At 48.5% G+C, this 18,541-nt stretch overlaps 2 protein-coding genes across 3 annotated transcripts; one reads left to right on the forward strand and one right to left on the reverse strand.

The window, feature by feature from the left end:
• On the reverse strand, positions 1-7,607 carry LSM4 (LSM4 homolog, U6 small nuclear RNA and mRNA degradation associated). The gene is made up of 5 exons (XM_075077405.1): positions 7,047-7,607; positions 6,905-6,946; positions 6,672-6,770; positions 4,001-4,184; positions 1-1,514 (listed from the first exon to the last, which is right to left on the reverse strand). Exons 1-5 carry the CDS (start codon positions 7,047-7,049, stop codon positions 1,426-1,428), a joined length of 417 nt encoding a protein of 138 aa, XP_074933506.1. The 5' UTR covers positions 7,050-7,607; the 3' UTR covers positions 1-1,425.
• PGPEP1 (pyroglutamyl-peptidase I) lies at positions 7,312-18,195 on the forward strand. Of its 2 annotated transcripts, none has more exons than XM_075077403.1 (5): positions 7,312-7,333; positions 10,434-10,486; positions 16,007-16,123; positions 16,650-16,882; positions 17,245-18,195. In XM_075077403.1, exons 4-5 carry the CDS (start codon positions 16,677-16,679, stop codon positions 17,435-17,437), a joined length of 399 nt encoding a protein of 132 aa, XP_074933504.1. In that variant the 5' UTR covers positions 7,312-7,333; positions 10,434-10,486; positions 16,007-16,123; positions 16,650-16,676; the 3' UTR covers positions 17,438-18,195. The 2 variants fall into 2 exon arrangements, with proteins under 2 accessions (XP_074933504.1, XP_074933503.1); XM_075077402.1 differs by lacking the exon at positions 7,312-7,333 and adding an exon at positions 7,678-7,827.
• Positions 18,196-18,541: the final 346 nt, after the last annotated feature.

An 18,541-nucleotide genomic window follows, 5' to 3' on the forward strand; every position in this document is an offset into this window, starting at 1 on the left:
TCGTTTTGTACAGGTTGGCGATTTATTCCTACTCACCACTGCGCACGAGTTCTATAAACATTAAAAAAATAAGTATATATAAAAGCATGTTCTTTACTCCTTTTCTCACTACAGTGGTGATGGCAGAGAGTAGGTTTCAGTATGGGAATCAGTTGTAAAAAACAAAACAAAACAAACCTGTTCAGAACAAGTCACAATATCAGTCCCCTAAAATTAAGCTATTACATCCATTCAGGGGGTTGAGGCACAGCCAGCGCCTCTTCCTTCCCCCGGTGCCCTCATGCAGACATTCAATTCAGATCAGCCAGGATATTTTTGCAGGTGTGTTTTGCTCGTGGGACCCTGCACCCCGTGGGATGGAAGACTGGAGCAACCCGACCTGGGAATTCACAGGAGCTTTCTTAACCCACAGGAGGGCCATGCTCACACACTGGTCTGTGTCCCCAAGGAAAGATAATTGGTGAGTAGAAAAGGAAACGACAAGTACTTATAGTGAAGTCAGTAACTAGGTACCAGAAGAAATAAGCTTGAGGAATACTGTTGGAGTTCAGGAGTTTGTGTCACAGGCACAAGGGAGAGAGTTTTCAAAGTGTGTGTGTGGGAAATAAATCAACTTAACAGCTCACTAAAAAAAAAAAAATAGAAGAAAAACTCCAAACATGAAGAGTAAGGGGCACACCAGCCTTCCGCAAGAGAACACAGCAAACCCTTTCCTTTAAAGGAAACTTCTAATCTGAAGTCAAATTGGTAATAGACTAATTGGGAAACCCTCATTTATCACAGAGTTCTCTTGGAAACAACCCTTAAAGGCCAATGCAATGTTCATCCCAAGTTCTCCTTTAAGCTGCAGGAGAGAGACAGAACTGACTGGCCAGAAACAGAAGATAAGCAACAGCTTAAAAGTTTGTTGTTTTTAAAAAAAAACTCCAAACCCTCAAGGCTAGTCGCATAAAGATACAATAGCCTCAAGTTCAGTGTTTTTAAACAAAAATACTCACAACTCTTACAAATGCAAGAAGTTTCCCAAGTTTCAAGTATTAAAAAAAAAAACCCAACAAATCCAAACAATCCAGAAAAGTGTTTGCCTTCGTTCTTATACCACCGGACACGGTTAATCTTTTAAGTTAAGCCTGGTGACCCTGAAAAATTAAATAGTGCTTTCACTCTCAGGAGAGGGCAGAAGTGAGGTCCTTAACCACAAACTTTTTTTTTTTAAAAATATTTCCAATGACTTGCTGACTACAAGGAGCGAACAACTCCACTTTACCAGATTAAATTGCGAGGGGCTTCCAAACGACATGATTCGGGCACTGATCAACTGACGGAAGAGTAGAAAGGTAACGCTTTTGAACACATGGCAATCCTGAGGTGATAAAAACCAAACGGCATCGCAGCACTGTCCCCGGCCAGGGTGCAGACAGCCTCTCATTGCTTTGCTGATTGTCTGCCTGGCTTTTTTTCTTGCTGGCCTCTTCCACTGCCTGGTATTCCTCGGCCACGGCCACCAAACACACCTACGGGACAGAAAGAGCACGGGTATAACAGCATCAGGGTACGGCAGCGATGTCTCCCAACCGCTCAGAGCTTTGCAGGTATTTATGTTTTACCCAAACACACGCCTATTTTCCAGTCTTTGCAGAGACAGGACTTGGAGATTTCTCCCTTGCCAGTTTCAGACCCCGTATTCATGAGGTGCATAAACTTCTCTCCCCTCGCCGGTAAGTTCACCGTCCAGCAGTGTGTTAACATGCCCTCCTAAATCAAAGTTAACTTCTTCTGAAAAATGGAACCAAGGAAGAGATACCACATCTTAAATCCAGTGGGATGAGCCGGTTATACTGTGTCCCCTGAAAGCTCTAAGGGCAAATCAAAAGTGACGAAGAGGGTCACTCGTTTTGAAGACTGCTCAGCTACAAACCAGAAAAAAAATACGTCCCTCTGTCACCGCCTCGCTGCTGGACAGAGCGCTCCAGCGCTCCAGAGGGGCACTGGCTACCGCTCGCGGCCCGGGAGGCAGCGGGGACCGGGTGGCTGCGATCAGACCCACTGCAGGCGAACGAGCATCCTCGTACCCGAGAGCTGCGACCGTCTTTGCCGTGGGAGCTGTCGAGCCCACCCTCATCCTTCCCTTGCTGCTCAGATTCACCCCTAACAAACAGAAAGCAATTCCAGGCAGTAATTTTTATCTTGGCATGCAAGCGGTAAAGGGACTGCGGATCTACCCTGCCAGCCACCTCCGCACAAAGGGCAGAACCCAGAGGAGACCCGGTCTGGGCACCAGGCAGAAGAGCTTCTCTAGAGCCCTCTGCTCTGGTTGCTTCGCCAAGGAGACGTGCCTAAACCAGCAGCAAAAAAACTTGCTCCTAACCCTGCAGTCCTTGGGATGCTCGCAGGGCTCCGGCTGCAAGCGAAGCCGAACAAAGACTGCCGTACTTCTGAATTTGGCAAGCCAAGAAGTAAAAGATGAAGGATTACCAGTGTCAGGAACAATAATCCTTTCAACTGTGTGCACAATTATAGCTTCACTTCTGCCTGCTGGCCTCTCAACAAAATTGTCCTGCCTTTTTTTTTTTCTTCCTCCTCCCTTCATGTCTCAGTAATGAGAGCCAAACCTTTTAGCTAATTAGCAAATGCTGAAGCTTCCCTTTAAAATATTCCATCAGCGAATTTAAGCTGCACATCAAAACAGCAGGGAACTCCACCTCAAAGCAGAGCTCAGCTCTGCTCTCCACAAGGTGGATATTTCCACAGCTGAGAAACTATTTCAGCTAAAATGTTTGTCCAAATAACCATATCCAAAAAAGTTGTTATGCCAAGTGCTTTGGACACCGAAATAGGGAAGGAGGAAAAATAAAGGCGCCTTCAGATTTGTAAAGGTCACTTTTGCATGCTCGGAGGTTCCAGGCGGTAGCATGAGCAGCAGAAATCACAGGGGTTTTTCCCCTCCAGAAGTCCCTGGGAGTCGGAGACGCTGCACGTCGCGCGTCCCAGCGTGGCGTGATGGCCCCGGGTAGATCCCAGTCGTCCTACCAGGATTCCTCGCATAGTCAAAACACAGGCAGCTCGTTAAAGCTGCTCCGCAGAGGGACTTTGCCCGTCGGTGTCTCAGTCCTCAGGGCTCCTTTTAAAACCTAAGATTTCCCGGGCCAAACCTAATTCTGTTGTCACAAGTGAGCACACTTAGGATTTTAAGCTCCTACTGCAGGCTAAGCCTGCACCGAGAGCAACCCTGGGGCCGAGCGAGGTGACCACAAAGCGAATCGCAAAGATGTGGTGGGAGGGGTGAGCAGGAAAGGAGAGAAATGGCTCTCAGGCTTCCAGCCGGACAGTTTGGGGTGAAAAGAGAAAATATATCCCCAAGCTGAAGTGCTCTGAGATCACCTAACTATGTGAAGTAGGACAGGGAAGGCAGACTCGTTTTGGTGACCTATTTCTTCACAAGTGGTAACCTCCCCTTTTATCAGAAACATGAATTATTCATGTCGAGCAGGAGGAACACAAACCCTCAGATACTTTAAAAAAAAAAAAAAAAAAAGAACAAGTCAGGAGATCAAAAGCCCCATTATAATGGGAGAAAAGATGATGTTTTTCTATCACTGCCATGGTCAGAGCCCAGTCTATTTTCAAACAGAATAGCCATTTGTCTTCCTCCCTGACTAGCTCAGCTAACAGACACCAGTGTTGTAGGGCCATGCTCCCGAGCCGGGAAGGGTAGAAACGGTCAAGTTCAGACTCTCTTAAGCTCCTGCCCAACCCCAGTAATGAGGGAGGCACATCCCTGGCACGAATCCTTTCTATTCTTTGGCAGAAGCTGCCTTACAAGCGAGGCAACACGCTCGCTTGGCTAGATCTTGCACAGGAGCGGCTCCAGCTTCTCCCAGACACACGGTCACGGGTTTAAAGCCAAGAAGCAAAAGCCATCCCTTGCACAAGAGGTGAAATTTAAAGGCAGGGATCCCGCTCACCCCTCTCCGAGCTGAAAAACAAACAGGATCATTACCTCGTCCAGCACCTCCAACACCACGGCCCTTCTGTTGCTTCTGCTGTTGCATCCCGCCACGGCCTCTGCCCTTGGACACCACCTCTTCTTTCACCATGTCAATTATTTCATCGGGGATACGCAGGTATTTAATCGTGCTGCCACGAATGTAGCACTCTGGCATTCTCCAGAACTTGTCTCCATCCTATTGGGGAGCAACATGTTAGGCTACGAACAAAAACCGGTGCTTTTGTGTCACTTTTGGGGCATTTGAATATTTCCATCACTTCTGGAGAGCGTGACAGCTCTGCTAGTCTTCTCTGAAAGCATTATCTGTAACTAGCTGCAAAAAAAGGGTGGTTTTTTTCCTCCAAAACATGTTACAACCTGAGGGGGGGAGGGCACACAGTCAAGAACAACTGTAGTTTCAATTTGTTCCACAACTGCTTCTAGCACTTGCACAAAAATGAAGAGGCTGAGGAAGCAAGTGCCTTCCCTTCTCATATAAGAAGGGAATTGAAAGCAGGACTAGAGAGGCAAGGGTAGTAAGTTACACACAATGGCTACAAACAACCAACTCTGGCAAGAAAAAACACAGCTGTAGCAAAGGCGTGTGCACGACTGGGTTTCTCCTCCAGCAGCCTCAGCTGGGAGTCACCTCACTCCTTCGCTCCTCTGGGGTGTGGATGGAGCAGTGAGGCAGGTCCGGAGCCAGCTGGCTGCGGGGCGTGTGCCACCAGAGCTCAGTAACTGCAGCTGTGGAGAATAAGGAGCTTACAGATTATATATATATTAAAAAAAGAAAGTCTTCAGGCACCCAGTTAGAGAGCAGCTATCTTTATATTTTGCTTGTTAGTTGTTTAACGCAGTTTCAGGGCTTTTCTAGGACGCAACCTATCAGGGCTTCGCCTCCTGCGCGTCGATGGCGGCTGTGGGAATAGGAATAGAGCGTTGAAGCTGAACAACAACTCGGCTGCTGCCCATGATGTAACTGGGAGGAGGGACAGGGACCCGCCTCGCCCCGCTTCGCCACCGCAGCGGCTCCGTCAGGGTTTGGCTGCAGATGGGATCGCTTGAGCCCAGCGATTCTCAAGTGGCAGCATGTGGACGAGGTGTCTGTAACACCCCAGAAGAGTGGGTTAAACAAGAATGCCTTGTTCCTCCTCTCCTGGGATAAAAAAGTCGGCTCCCCCCCCACCCCCACCCCAGGAGTTATTTGGGGCAACTCTGCCTGTACAGGCAAGTCCTTTGCGCACAAGACAAGACAGAGAGAAACAGTCCTCTTCCAAGAGACACCCAACAAACCCCACCCTGCCTTGGATCTGCCTGGCTGCTCCTTGGCTCGGGATGCAGGAAGGGATGGAGCCAGGCTCCCTCGCTTCCTCGTTCCGGCCTCCCCGGAGTAAACAACCGCCTCCCGGGCCGGTGCTGCCCGTCCGCCGCCGCTCCGTGCCATCTAGCGGCCAGTCCCCACCAGTGCCACCAGTACAACCCCGGCAGCGGCCCCACTCCACGTTCACCCGGGCTTTGGAGGCGGTTCTGGTGTTTTAAAGGCGGGCAGAGGCGCAGCTGATGAGTCCAGCTGCTTTGCTGGGTGACAGGATACCTCTACATCACTCAGAGGGAATAAAAGACAAGCTACTGCTCTTCCACAACGGCCATAGGAAACAACTTCCCAAAGAAAAGGACATCACCCAGGTCGCAGGCTGGGCATGGATAAGGCTTTGCTGTCTGTTACCTCCCCTCAGTCCCCCCTCCTGCTAAATTCATCAGTGCTTCCCCCCTGCTTGTCCTGCCAGAAGCAGAGATGCGCCCACAGATTCCAAAGCCCCACAAGCCCCTCTCTCAAACCTCGCTCAAGCCATTTACTCTGTCGTATCGACGTGAAAATGTGACTCTCTGCCCCAGGAAAACCACTCAAAACTTTCCCGTTCCGAAGACAACAGGTATGGGGGTTTGCAGAGAAATTTTTCAGAAGAACAAGGATCTCTGCCAGGCTCTCCCATGGAGCTCTGATGTTCTAGGGCACGGAAAGAGCAGCAACAGCCAACATGCACCTGGCTGCCGCTTCCAAAAGCGCGTGGCTGGTAGGGACAAGACCAGACATTTCTGACTGAGGTCAAAGCCCAAAACACAGATCACAATCTTCTGGAGCACCTTTGGCCAAGGGCAAAAGTACCAGACGACGCAGAGCCCCGGCGCGAGTAAACAACAGGCTCCTCCGTTTTGATGTGGCGAGTTAGAGGGTAAGAGATGAGAAAGGTAATAAAAAGTTAGTGCAAGCATTTGAAGCAGACCTCGCTTCTCCATCGGCATGTGACAGATGAAGGCTCCGTTCCCAGGAAACTCAGGTCAGCATCATGGCAAGGACTATCACGCCCCGTCCTGCAGCCCCCAGCCCTGTGCCCAGAACCCTCTCATGGGGGAGCTGCTCGCACAGCGAGGTTTCTGTGCGGTGCAGAAGCCACCCCACTCGAGCGTGCGCCTGGGTGCGTTCCTCAGTCACGGATACTATAAATAACTGGATTAAATTTGCACTTCATGCAGAGTGACGGCCTCTGAGCTACAGCAGAGGCGGCCCAGCTGCCAGGCCAGAGGTCGGGCACCCCCGGGGACGCTCCCCGAGGGTTCACTGGGGGCACAGAGGGTGGGTGACCCCAGCGGGCTGCCCACGGCAGGGGTCTGGCCTTACCCGGGACGTGCAGATGACCTCCCGCAGGTTGATGTTCATCCAGTTGTCACAGCTCACCAGGTGCCCGTTGTACGTTTCCCCGTTCTTGAGCTCCACCAGCTGCAAGAAACGGGAGTCATGGGGGCGCCAGTCCAGCCCCAGTACCAGGACATGCCCTGGTGTCACTCGCACAGCCCCAATAAGCCCGAGGGTGGGCTGCGGGACCGGGGATGGGGCGTGCTGCCGGTACTCACCATGGGGTGGTTCTGCGCCGTCTTCAGCAGGGACAGGGGTAGCTGTGAGTGGAAAAGGGACAGGCCTCAGGCACCGGCGGGGACCGGGACGGAAAGCGGGACACCGCCCCACAACCCCCAGCCCAGCCCCACCGTTACTCACCATCGTGCCGGAGCCGCCGCCACACCGGCCGCTGCCGCTCAAACCGCCCCCGGCCCCGAGCGGGACCAATCAGCTCGCAGCGCCGCCCCGGCGGAGCCAATCAGAGCACGGAACCTGGCCTCGGCCGTAAAGCCGCGACGAGGAGCCCGGTTCGCGATTTTATGACAGTGCCGCAAATTGAACAGCGGGGCGGGAAGCAGTGGCGCACCCACAGTGCCCCGCGGGGCACGCGCCGGCTTTCCAGTGTCCTTTGTGGCCCCTCCCAGTACCGGCGGATCCAGGCCCCGGTTCGTGCTCTCGCCAGGCTCCCCCTTCTCAGCAGCCTCCCCGGGAGGGGGAGAGTCCCGCGCGTGGATCAGGCTGAGCGTTTTGTAACGGTTTAACCAACTCCCACTGGGGCCCCTTTACAAACTTCCCCCAGGCCCGGGGGAAGCTGCTCAACGGTGGAACGTCTCCGGACCCGGCCCCTCCCGGGTCGCCCCGAAGACGGCCCCACCGCCCTGCCTCGTCCCGCTGAGCGACTTCCGCCGCGACGGCGGAAGCGGTTCGCTTGCGTCGCTCTAGGCGGTTTGGCGGAGCGCGCTCGATGGTCTGGCGCGGTGGGACGGACCGCTCTAGGCTGCGGGGCGGAGCGCTCTCGGTGGTGGCGGGGGGCCACTCTAGGCGGCAGGGCGGAGCGCGCTCTGTGGCGGGGCGGGGCCGTGCGCTCAGTGCGGGGCGGCGGCGGCGGGACGGGACGGAGCCGCGATGGAGAAGCCGCGGCGGGCGGTGGTGGTGACGGGTACGGGGGGGGGCTGCCCCGGGCGGGGAGGTTCCTGAGGGGTCAGGTGAGGGGGGCTGTCCTGGGGGGTGTGAGGAGGCAAATGGGGGCTGGGGGGGCAGATGAGGGGTGGGGGGGTTGAGGTGAGGGCTTGGGGTGAGTGTGGCGGGGTGGGTGCCCAGGAGGGGGGTGTGTGGGTGTGCGTGCTCTCCGTCAGGGGGTGTTTGGGGGGGGCGGCTGTCCCCTGTGTGGGGTGATAAGCCCTGGGGGTGGCGGATAGGGTCTGGGGGGGCTCTGGGGAACGTGGGGAGGGGGCGTTTGCTGTGGGTGAGGGGTATCAGGAGCTGGGGGGGGTACGCTCTTAGGTGAGGGGCTTTCCTAAGGCTCGGCCAGGCAGGGGGGCTTTGGGATCCCCCTTTTTCCATCCCTGATCCTCCCCGAAGGTTTGTTGGCTGGGGAAGGAAGGGGGCTGAATCTCCCAAGGAGCAGGAAGAAACAGAGCATGGAGGGGGCACATTTGCTCGCCGAGCGCCCCATCCCCAGCCGTCAGGGTGTCCACGCTGCTATCAAAATAACCCACGCAATACGGCAGAAATGCCTCGGGGAAGAATAAGTGAGGGAATGAAAGGCCCTGGTGTCGCAGGCGAGAGCTTGTCAGGCTCCTTTCCCTGGGGTACAAAGGCTGGCTGGCTTGATTTGTGGGGAAGGCAGTTCTGTGACAAATGGGGAACTCGGTGAAACTATTCAGGTCTCCCCCCAGCAGCTGAAGTTGAGGCTGTTTGAATAGCGAGCCGGGGGCGAGGGGTTTGTTGTCGTCGATGCGCTGGAGCGGTTTTAATTGGAGGCAAGTGTCTTTGCAGATAACAGTTGCGGAGAGCGAAGAAGCAGGTGGCAAATTCTGGCTTTCCCAAACCTGTGTCTATTGCTGAGCGGCCGCACTTGGCAGTGACTAAACAGAAAACTTGCGTCAGCAAATACTCTGCTGCTTACAATACTGCTTCTCTCTCTTTTTTCCCCTGTTTTCAGGGAAGTCTGATTCTAAAATACAGTGGTTATCTTGTCAGGTCTACCCATATTGATAATCTGTCGTCAATATAGTGCTAAACTCCTCCTTAAAATCAGCAATGGGGTTGTGTTCCCCTTCGGTTACGAGTGTATGTTCACTGAGGATAAGTATTATTTGCGTGCAATTTCTTTTTTAGAACTCTTTAAGGAGATAATCCCATAAAGATCTGTGCAGCTGGTTTACCGCTAATGAGCCTTGGAGGGCCCTTTTGTGGGTGTGGAGGAACTCCTGGGCATGCTCGGTGGAGTTTGATGCTACTGACAAAGTTCCTTATCTTCTTCGAAAGAGATAACACGAGGGATCTGTTATCCCTCTGACTCTGATGAGTCAGAGGAGCAATAGCCCACAGCTGTGCTTGTGCCAGTTTGCGTTTGGCTTCAGAGTAAGAGGGCTCCTTTACGTGTGTGGGCACCTGTAGGATTTCAGCCTTCCAGCGGCTGAATTGTTAAATAGATGTATTTTATTTCTTTTGTAAGACTCTTACGGTTTCTTTAGGAATGAAACCTAGCAGGTCGTGACTGTTTCCAGAGAGTCCCCAGCTTGCAGCAACAGCTGAAAAGGCATCCGGTTATTTGACTTGTTCCCCTGTGCTGCAGTCGTAGATTGTCTTAGTAACGTTCGAGGTTTGCTCACAGGAAAACATACCTACATTTTGATTTTGTGGAAACCTCTGGAAGATTTATTTTGGTCAGATTGTAAAAGGTCCATTCCTTATGTCGTCGTGTGCCGTATTACCTCAGACTTACTGTTGATAGCAAGTAGAATGCTTCCATTAACGTGTCATATAATATGTGTAGTCCCTCTCAAGTCCTTTCATGAGTTAGACAAAATTTATGTCTCCTAATTGCATTAGGCTCGCAGGGTAACTCTGACATTTTAAATTAAAGCATATTGACGTTGCACCCAGATAAATTGCTTAACCTTTGTGTGCTTGCTCAGGAAAAGATGTTATGGATTACTAGTTAACTCTAAGTTATTCATTAGGAAATTTAAACATGGTGAGTAAGTATTTTTGATAATGCTATCATAACCTTTTCTGCTTGGTGTGGGCGAGTTGTCAGCAGCGCTTTGTTTGTTTCCTCGTAAGGCGTAACTAATCCTAACAGGGATCTTGGTGAAGACCTGGGCAGGGAAGAAGTATTCAAGGCAGGGGTATCTGCATTTGTGGAAGCATCTGTTGTGGGCTAAAACAATCAGGGATGGAAAATCCAATAATGATTCTCATTCCGTTACATTGGCCAGCTTATCTGTTGATAAGAAGCTTTTCTGACCTGGTCAGGAAGGAAGAAATACGCTTCCTCAGTGTCTGTTGGGGGGAAAAAAAGAGCTTCTTTTGAGGCAAGCTATTGTTTTCCCTCACAGTAAAAGGTGTATAGTTCAGATATTTCTCTGAAGGTCTCTTATTAAATACTTGGATGTTAAGTAAATAAGGATTGGGCATTAGAAGTGGGTTTTCTTTCAGGATATGTCAAACAGGAAAGCGCAGACCGCTTTGCAACTTTAAGTTTAGTCAAAACTGCCGGGATGACTTCATCACTGTGGATTTTTACTTCTCTTCCAGGGTTTGGTCCGTTTGGAGAGCATGCTGTTAACGCCAGTTGGATCGCAGTTCAGGTAACACTATAACTTTGTTCTTAGCAAGTTAAAACAGAGCGCCGTGCTGATAACATATCCGTGCAAATTTTAGTTTGCAGCTCTTTTGTAACTTGTCTTCCCAGTTTATTAACTGAGACCAGCTCGCTCCAGATACCCAGATGGTCAGCTGGATAATGTTTTATTCGCTTCTCTGAAAACAATCCCTTAGCTAGTAGAATTTAATGAGATTGAGTTAATGTAGCTAAGGCAAGTAAGGAATTCACAGGCTAACTCCCTAGGTTTGAGAGATGTTAAATGGGGCAGGGAGCCTGGAATCTTCCTCCGCCACAGAGAATTCAAAATAAATAAACAAACAAACCCAGAAGAATTTTAATGTTTTTCTCTCAGCTCTAGCTTGGATCTGGGCAAGTTGGTTAACCTTTAAGCCAAGTCTCATCCATAATGAGACTTCCACCTGGTAGTCTTGCGGAGTACAGCAGGGTTGTCCAACGGAGGTCTGAACGTCAGGGCTCTGACTCCAAAGCAAAGCAGCTGCCGCTGCCTCCTTTCCCCTCGGTTCCTTTTGCAGCCGCCTGCTTTCGGCGGTGGGCTGCGTGGGGGGATCAGGTAGCGTTTGCTGCTCCGGAGCCAGCCTCCTCTCTGCTGAGAAGCAGCAGCGAGTGATGCTTGATCGACGGAGCTGGACCTTGCTGGAGACAGGAGCGCTTGTAGAGGTTCGTTGCTCGAGCAGGTCATACGCGCTTGAACAAATCGAGTTTATGCCGCCGTTAGCTCCACGTGAACGTGTTCATCCGTGTAACGCTGATATGCTCGCAAATGAGGCAAGGAGAAGAAGTCAAACCCTTGCTAGATGCCCAGCTGAACTAAGGGATTAAGGTTGCTTGCTGTAAAAACACGAGCTAGGGACAGTGCTGCCACGTTATCCTGCGTCTTCCTTATTTGTCACTTCTGGATGTGGTTTATGACAAAGCTACTGGGAATTCAAGAGTACCTTTTAGTACAGTTGCCCAGGGAATTAAATCTATTTTTCTCCCCAACACATCTCTATTCCCTTCAGAGCTCTGAGATTAATATCTTCTTTAGAATGCTTTTAAATTAAATCACAAACTCTAATCAATTACAGTCAACTAATGTCCAGATGTCTAATGTGTTGGCTGGTATGAGGAGACGAAACCTTTGCCTCCAAGAGCCTTTTGGAAATGAATATGTTTGAGTTAGGGTTTGCTCAGCTTAAGTTTGGGGAAGAAATGCAGGCTGTGTACGTGGAAAAAAGATCACATATTACTGAAATTTAGTAGTGAGGCTGATTGATCTGGTTTGTTCTTACTTGTGTAATGTCAGTTGTTGTAAACAAGCTAGTTTTATTCTGGAGGAGATGGACAAAAGGGTATTGTGCTTCTGGGCCAGGAAGAGTGGTGGGTGTTCCGCTGTTGCGTACGAAAACAAACCTAATGTATAATTCCCATAAAGAGAAATGGCGTGTCATTCCTTCAGCCCCGCAGCTCGAGGCACTGATGGCTGCTCAGCTGTGCGGCTGATGGATGAAGTAATCACGTGCATTTTAAATTCATTTTGTGGGCTTGGGGGTGTTTCGAGAGCATAAAACTAGAGTTGGTGGTGTGCGATGATCTGCGTTGGAGCCCGTCTTCCTGTTCAATACTCGCGCTAGCTTCTAACTAAAAACATAAACTTTCAGGCAGCGGGGAGGATTTGCCTTTCCTTAGCCTGTCTCAGCCCTGAGAGGCCCAGACAAAAAGGAACAGCATGTCTTTGAGCACATGCGAGTTGGGCATTGTGCAAGTTTCAGACAGGGGACTTCATGGAGCTGAGTGGACACAAAGGCGTGTCTGAGTTTCTGAATCCCAGACGGTGTGATCTGCATTTTAATAGAAGAAAAATCAATTAAACAATCTTTGTAAATCCTTCCTAGCTTTAGGGCTAAGCTAGTTCTGGTTTATTACATCTTTTATTATCCTGAATCCCGAGGATAAAATTCTCTGCTTTTCTTTCCAGTCCTCTTTTTGGTTTTATTTGGCTTATATAGAACACCGACACGGCGTGTGTTTTCCCTCTGACTGCAGTGAATTTCTACTCTAGCTGTTTGTCTTTGAAAGCTACACCATTTTTACATGTGGGTACCTTAAGTAACGCGAAGATGAAATGTTTGGAGATTTTCACACATGGCGGGGAGATTTCCTATAAATTCAGAGTGAAGGATAACTTCTTTCTGGTTTTTCTTTAAGGCTTACAGTAAAAATATTCTGAGTTAATGTGGATTTGCGGTTCCTGGTTTTCATCGTTTTAACATTTCATTTGAGGGTTTTTTTTCAGCTGCAATTTTTGCTTGGGAGGGACCTTCCTTTCGAGTAGAAGTTACTGAAACGAGCTTTCTGTTCAGTGCATTTTCTGGCCTCCCTGGTGTGACTTAGGTAGACACAGGTGTGCCCTGTGGACTGTGAAGCTAATGGGCTCCTGCCTTCATCCCCCTGAAGTGCTTCTGGCTGAGCCGGAGGAGGAGGAGGAGAGAGGTCAGGGTGCGTTTTGACATTACTAAGGACAATTGCTGTCAGGGTGTCTAGACAGACCTGATAAGGATATTAAAGGCTCACAAAGACGACCATTGTTGAGGGGTCAGGGAATCGGTCAAACATGTTCGTTTTTCTATATTTGTCAGGTATACAAGGCTGTGGGTAGTAAGTTGTCTGGGGCCAGTGTACATCTTTATTATTGAGTGGAAGCACGTGAACGCTGCGTTTGGTTAAAAGAAAGTTGTGAATTTGTAAAGCTAAGGTTTAACGTATCTGCGCTTGGAGAAGGTAGCTGTCACTGAGATGGCGCGGCTCCTACGGCCCGAGGTTTCTTGCTCGCTGTAGACGCTCGTTCTGCGCAGCCGGTAAAACTTTTGGCGATTGAATTCACCTTTAGGAGCTGTTTCACGCTCTTTAGAGAAGTGATGATGAATTCCTACCAATTAACACTCTGGAGATCTTCCTAAAGAGACTGACTTGTACTTGAATACTCTCATTTGTAAACTACTTACTTTATTAACGCTCCACATAAACCAGCTAGCGTTTTGAAGGCAGATTTGTGTAAAGATGATGTGATGAAACATCACTTAGCATCCATCTCTGGTAATGAATGTCTGTGTGTGCCAGACACTAATCAATACAGCAAGCCTTTAATACCAGACTTGCCCTTAGAGCCAGAGCAAGTGATTTATCATTGTTGTTGCTCATATCTGCTGGTCCTTGAAAGTCTTACTCTTGCCTTTGCTCCGTGTTTTAGTTATGTTAAGCCTTGTTTCGCTGACTGTGGTCTGTCAGTACAAGTGTTAAAGGTTTTATTTTTCTTTTCTCAGTAAAGAAACGGCTCGTGCTGATAACTACAGAGAAAAAGGATGCTAAGATACTGCTGCGTTTATGTAGAGGAGGTAGGATTGTAACAGGGCAGTCCAAAAACCTCAACTTGTCCTCTCCTTTCAGCTGTCTTTAATTTGGGAGAATTCTAAACCTAGGGAAATACAAGATTTGAAAGTGAGTAAGCTTCATTGAAATAGCTAATCTGTACTTCTTAGCCTGCCGTTTGCAAGTACAGCCTCTCTGCACAGGAAAATAAGGCCTAAGAATTACCTGAAAGAGCAGCTCCTGGCTCTGATCACTGAATCCGAACCCAAAACAGCGATAACTTAATCATCCAATAATATTTTGAAATGTCTTTGATAGTGTAATGGCTTCTTACGTTGCTGTTTCTACCTCAGAACAGCTACAGCGGTTTATGGATGGGAGTTGCAGGTTATTCTCTTGCTGTGCGTGCAGCCCCTTTGGTGTTAGCGCAAGTAATCATCTCACGGTTTTGGCACGAATAAGCTTGTATTTTTCAACCGATCTGTGTCTCGGGGGAGAAGAGCAGCACCAGATGACAGGCTTCTGCTGTGTATTAACTTGTGAAAAGCTGGAGTTGGTTCTTCTAACTGAAACAGAGGCCTGGCGATAGAGAAGCAAGAGCGCACGGCTCCTTCTGTCTTCAGTGAGGAGGATGCACTTGCAGCTTCTTTCCAGAGGAGTCAGAGCTATGGGAGGGCTCTGACTAAGGCTGTTAGCTTTATGGCCTGTCCAGTCACTTATCAGCCTCGAAAAGCAGCTGTAAAATTTTTCAGAGTGCCAAAAAACATTGCCTTCATCAGAGGGAAACTTGCTCCAAGGTAGATGCTGTTGGAACTCGTTGAACACGATAGCTGAAGTCGCTTCAGAAAAGTGCTTCCCAGTATAGACTTGTGCAAGGCTCCTAGGTTTGAGCTCAGCTGATGATTTTGTTTAAGAACATTTTTTTTTTCCAGAGGCTTCAGATCATGTGGGCGTATCCGTTCCTTGAATTCTTAAAAGTTTGGGTTTGATGGCTCTGAAAGGTTTCACTTTTGATGGAGTCCTGTTCTGGGCTAGACTGGTAAAGTCTGAAGTACCAAATGAGCCTCGAACTGAAGCCTTACTGGTGAGACTGGAGTGTGTTGAAACGGAGACCAAAGAAGAGCAAGGGAGAAGTGTCCAGGGCCATGGGCTGTATGTAGTGGGAACTCTCAGTGCTGGGATGAAACTGTGTTCTTTCCAGTCAGGTATCCTGGGTAAAAAAAACCACCTTTCCTCTTCCTTCTGGTTTTAAAGAAGTCTTTTCAAGATATTTAACTTTGTGTTATGAAAAGTTTAAAGAAAATTGGCTAAGTTTACTGCCTGGATATTTGGGATGTTTTCAAGGCATGGCTTTAGTTAACGTTATAGAGAGAAAAATAATTTACTGCATTAGTTGAATCACTACAATGGTAACAGCTCATGTTGCAAAATTAAGTACAATATATTAGGTATGGGTAAAGCTAGCGATGGAAACCCGTTTTACATTTTGGAAGCAGGCTGTATTGTATTCCACATTCTGCCAAAATAGAAGTAAGGCAAATATGTTGAGGAGGGTGTGCCAATATTGCTTCAGTTTCTCATACGAGGGATGTTTGCTAATGTTTGGAGACTCACAGACATGGAGTTGCAGCCTGGTAGTACCGTCACCTAACCCTGAGAGCTCTTTATCTGGAAACAAGTGTGAATTTGCTCTCCAGGCCAGCAGTCCTGAGAGAGGACAAATTAGACGATGAACTATAGTCCTCCCAGTTCTACTTTCTCTACGTAATATCTAGTTCTTTCAGAAGTGGATATGACTCTATATCTCTGTAAATAATGTAGCCAACCTCTCTTTTGAGAATGGGTGTTACTGATAGCTATTGTCAGTTAAATGTGGATTTCTTTGTTATACACACATCAGAGCAAAACGAATGGTCCTGTGGGTGAAGGCTGTTAACGCAGGTGGAGAGATGCCTTTGTTGTTCCCGGTTATGTAGTTGTGTTTTTTTTTTTTACAAGGTTATCCAGCCTGTGTTGTAAGCTGATGTTAGTCCCTCACAGCAGATTCACTCTGCTAATAAACTTTCCAGAAGTATGTCCTCTGCTGAGCTTGTGTCTGACCGTCTTGTTTTTGTTTATTTCCTTATGTTCTTAGGAGTTGGAGAAGCTAGGACTGCGAGATGATGTGGATCTGCACGTCTATGAAGTCCCAGTTGAATACCAGACAGTGCAAAGGCTCATTCCTGCATTATGGAAAAAGCACAGTCCACAAGTGAGTGAGTAAAGGAGAAAATGCAGGGCAAATGGCTGAAATCTGCCGCGCTTACAGCAACGAGCATGATGTGAAGTGCCCATTTTTAATGAATGTTCAGACTGGTAGTCCCTCACTAGGTCTTTTCCTCTGTTGTCATGAGAACATGTGAATTTGTAGAATTTTACAGCTCAGAATAGAGTGCTCCAATTAATGGGAGCAGTCGGTGTGAAGAGGCCGCTGCACAGGGCTGTCTAGACAGCTGGCGTTAGGCTGTGCCACCTGGGCTGTGCCAGCGGTGGGCTCGGCTGTGATCGTGCCAACGTTCATTTTCACCCTGAGTAAATCACAATTTAGGCCAGGAGGCGGTGAAACAAGAATTGTTCTGTACCGGACCCACAAGTTCATCGATAAAATGACTCGTTACTGTGATATTCATGCCAGAACTCCTGTCACAACTCCACCAGTCTTTAACTGGGGATGGCGGGCCGTTGGTTCTCCGGCGTTTGTATTTTGGTTGATATAACTTGTTTCTTTTCTCTTGTAGTTGGTGGTTCATGTTGGTGTTTCGGGTATGGCGACAACTGTAACCCTGGAGAAGTGTGGCCATAACGTAGGTTACAAAGGCTTAGACAACTGCCGTTTCTGCCCTGGCTCTCAGTGTTGTGTAGAAGGTGGCCCAGAATGCATCGATTCCATTATTGACATGGACACGGTTTGCAAGAGAGTCTCAGCACTGGGGCTGGATGTCACGGTCACTATATCGAAGGATGCCGGCAGGTATGGGATGCCAGTGGTCAATGGGGAGAGTAGCCTCGTACTGTAACACGTGTTCCCTCCGTGCTCAGCTACAAGACCCGTACGATTCCTACGCTTTTCGCTTCTCACGGGGCTGGCAATACCATCTATTTTTCAGCGGTCACCCAACCGTCGGGGTGGAGAAAGAGAGATCTTAACTCTTCTTTGTCCTAGATTTGATTAAAGCAATCGCACAGACTCGCAACACCTGGCTTGTATTCCGCTCTCTATCGCAGGATGTTGCTGCAATGCTAAATGATAAGAATCTACCGTTCCCCCTGTCCTGCCGTTGGCACGTTGTATTTGTCACTTGTTGCTACATAAGCTCTCTTCTTGTGTTTCAGATACCTCTGTGACTTCACTTACTACACTTCCTTGTACCAGAGCCGCGGGAGGTCAGCTTTTGTTCATGTGCCTCCACTGGGAAAACCATATACCGCAGAACAGCTGGGTCGGGCGCTACAGGCTATAATAGAAGAAATGCTTGATGTTTTGGAGCATTCTGAAGACAAAATCAATTGTCAGCATGAACACTGAAAGCGGGCAGAAGCTATCTTAGTATTGCACTTCCAAAATTTTCCCTGGTACTGAAGTACTGGGGGAAACGGTCTGGAACGTACAGACCCAGAATTGGAGACTTCAAAAAGGAAAATTCCACTTCTAGAAATTGACTTTTTTTTTTTTGTCAAATGTGTGCATTTCAGCCTAGGCAACAAAGGATTCAAAATCTTTTCTTTAAAACACCTGCAACTCCTCATTTCTGAAGTGACTGAAGTGTGTGTGCTGTGCTTTATCCAGAGCTTATCTGTCAGCCAAGTGACAGCTACCGACCAGTCTAATACAGCGCAGATGGAAAGTTTCTCATCTGGACTTGGCGTTCAGGTGCAGGGAATTGATAACCCAGTCTTCTAATGACTAGTCCTTAAGTTGAAAGGTTTGCTTTCGTTTTGGTTTGGTGCTTTTTTTCCCCCCCCTCTTTGGCCCAAATGATAGGTTATGATGCAGAAGTACAACTGAGAAGAGTTGGAATGGTGTGGGCTTGTCTGATGTGAAACAGCGCTGGGTGGAGACCAGGAGTCTTCGAAATTACTTTGCTGAAGTGGAAAATATTTTAGGCACTGATTTCTCACCCCACATTGTCCAGATATCCATAGGGTCCTCTGTAATGTGCTGGTTAAGTGGTAGCTGCAGATAGAAGGGAGGTTTTTTGGGTTCCTTTTGCTGTGGAGCAGAAGATAGGGGTTGGTTTGGGGTTTTTTTTTTGTACACAGTAAAAGCCTAACTTGCGCCAAATATTTCCAAATGTCTTTTTTTATTACGCTCTCAGTGCCACCTTCCTCACTCAAGTCAACCATATACCTCCTGTACAAAACACGTTGTTTCATATGTGTATAAAGCAAATCATTAGCGGTTAAATAGCTTTGCTAAAGGCCACTTTCTCCGCAGGAGATCTTTATCCTAGATTCTTGGTGCTAGCTGTTATTTTTAAGGTGAAGGTTGAGTAATTTATAACTTCTTTAGTTATAAGTTTTCATTCTCGTTAAAAGTTAGGCGAAGAGTAATGTTTAACTTAAATTCGAAGTTGCCACCTGGATTTATTATAGGCCTAAATCTGCGAACGTGCGGACTCGAAGGCGTGCT

Source organism: Phalacrocorax aristotelis, chromosome W, assembly GCF_949628215.1.
Source record: "Phalacrocorax aristotelis chromosome W, bGulAri2.1, whole genome shotgun sequence".
Lineage (NCBI taxonomy): Eukaryota > Metazoa > Chordata > Aves > Suliformes > Phalacrocoracidae > Phalacrocorax > Phalacrocorax aristotelis.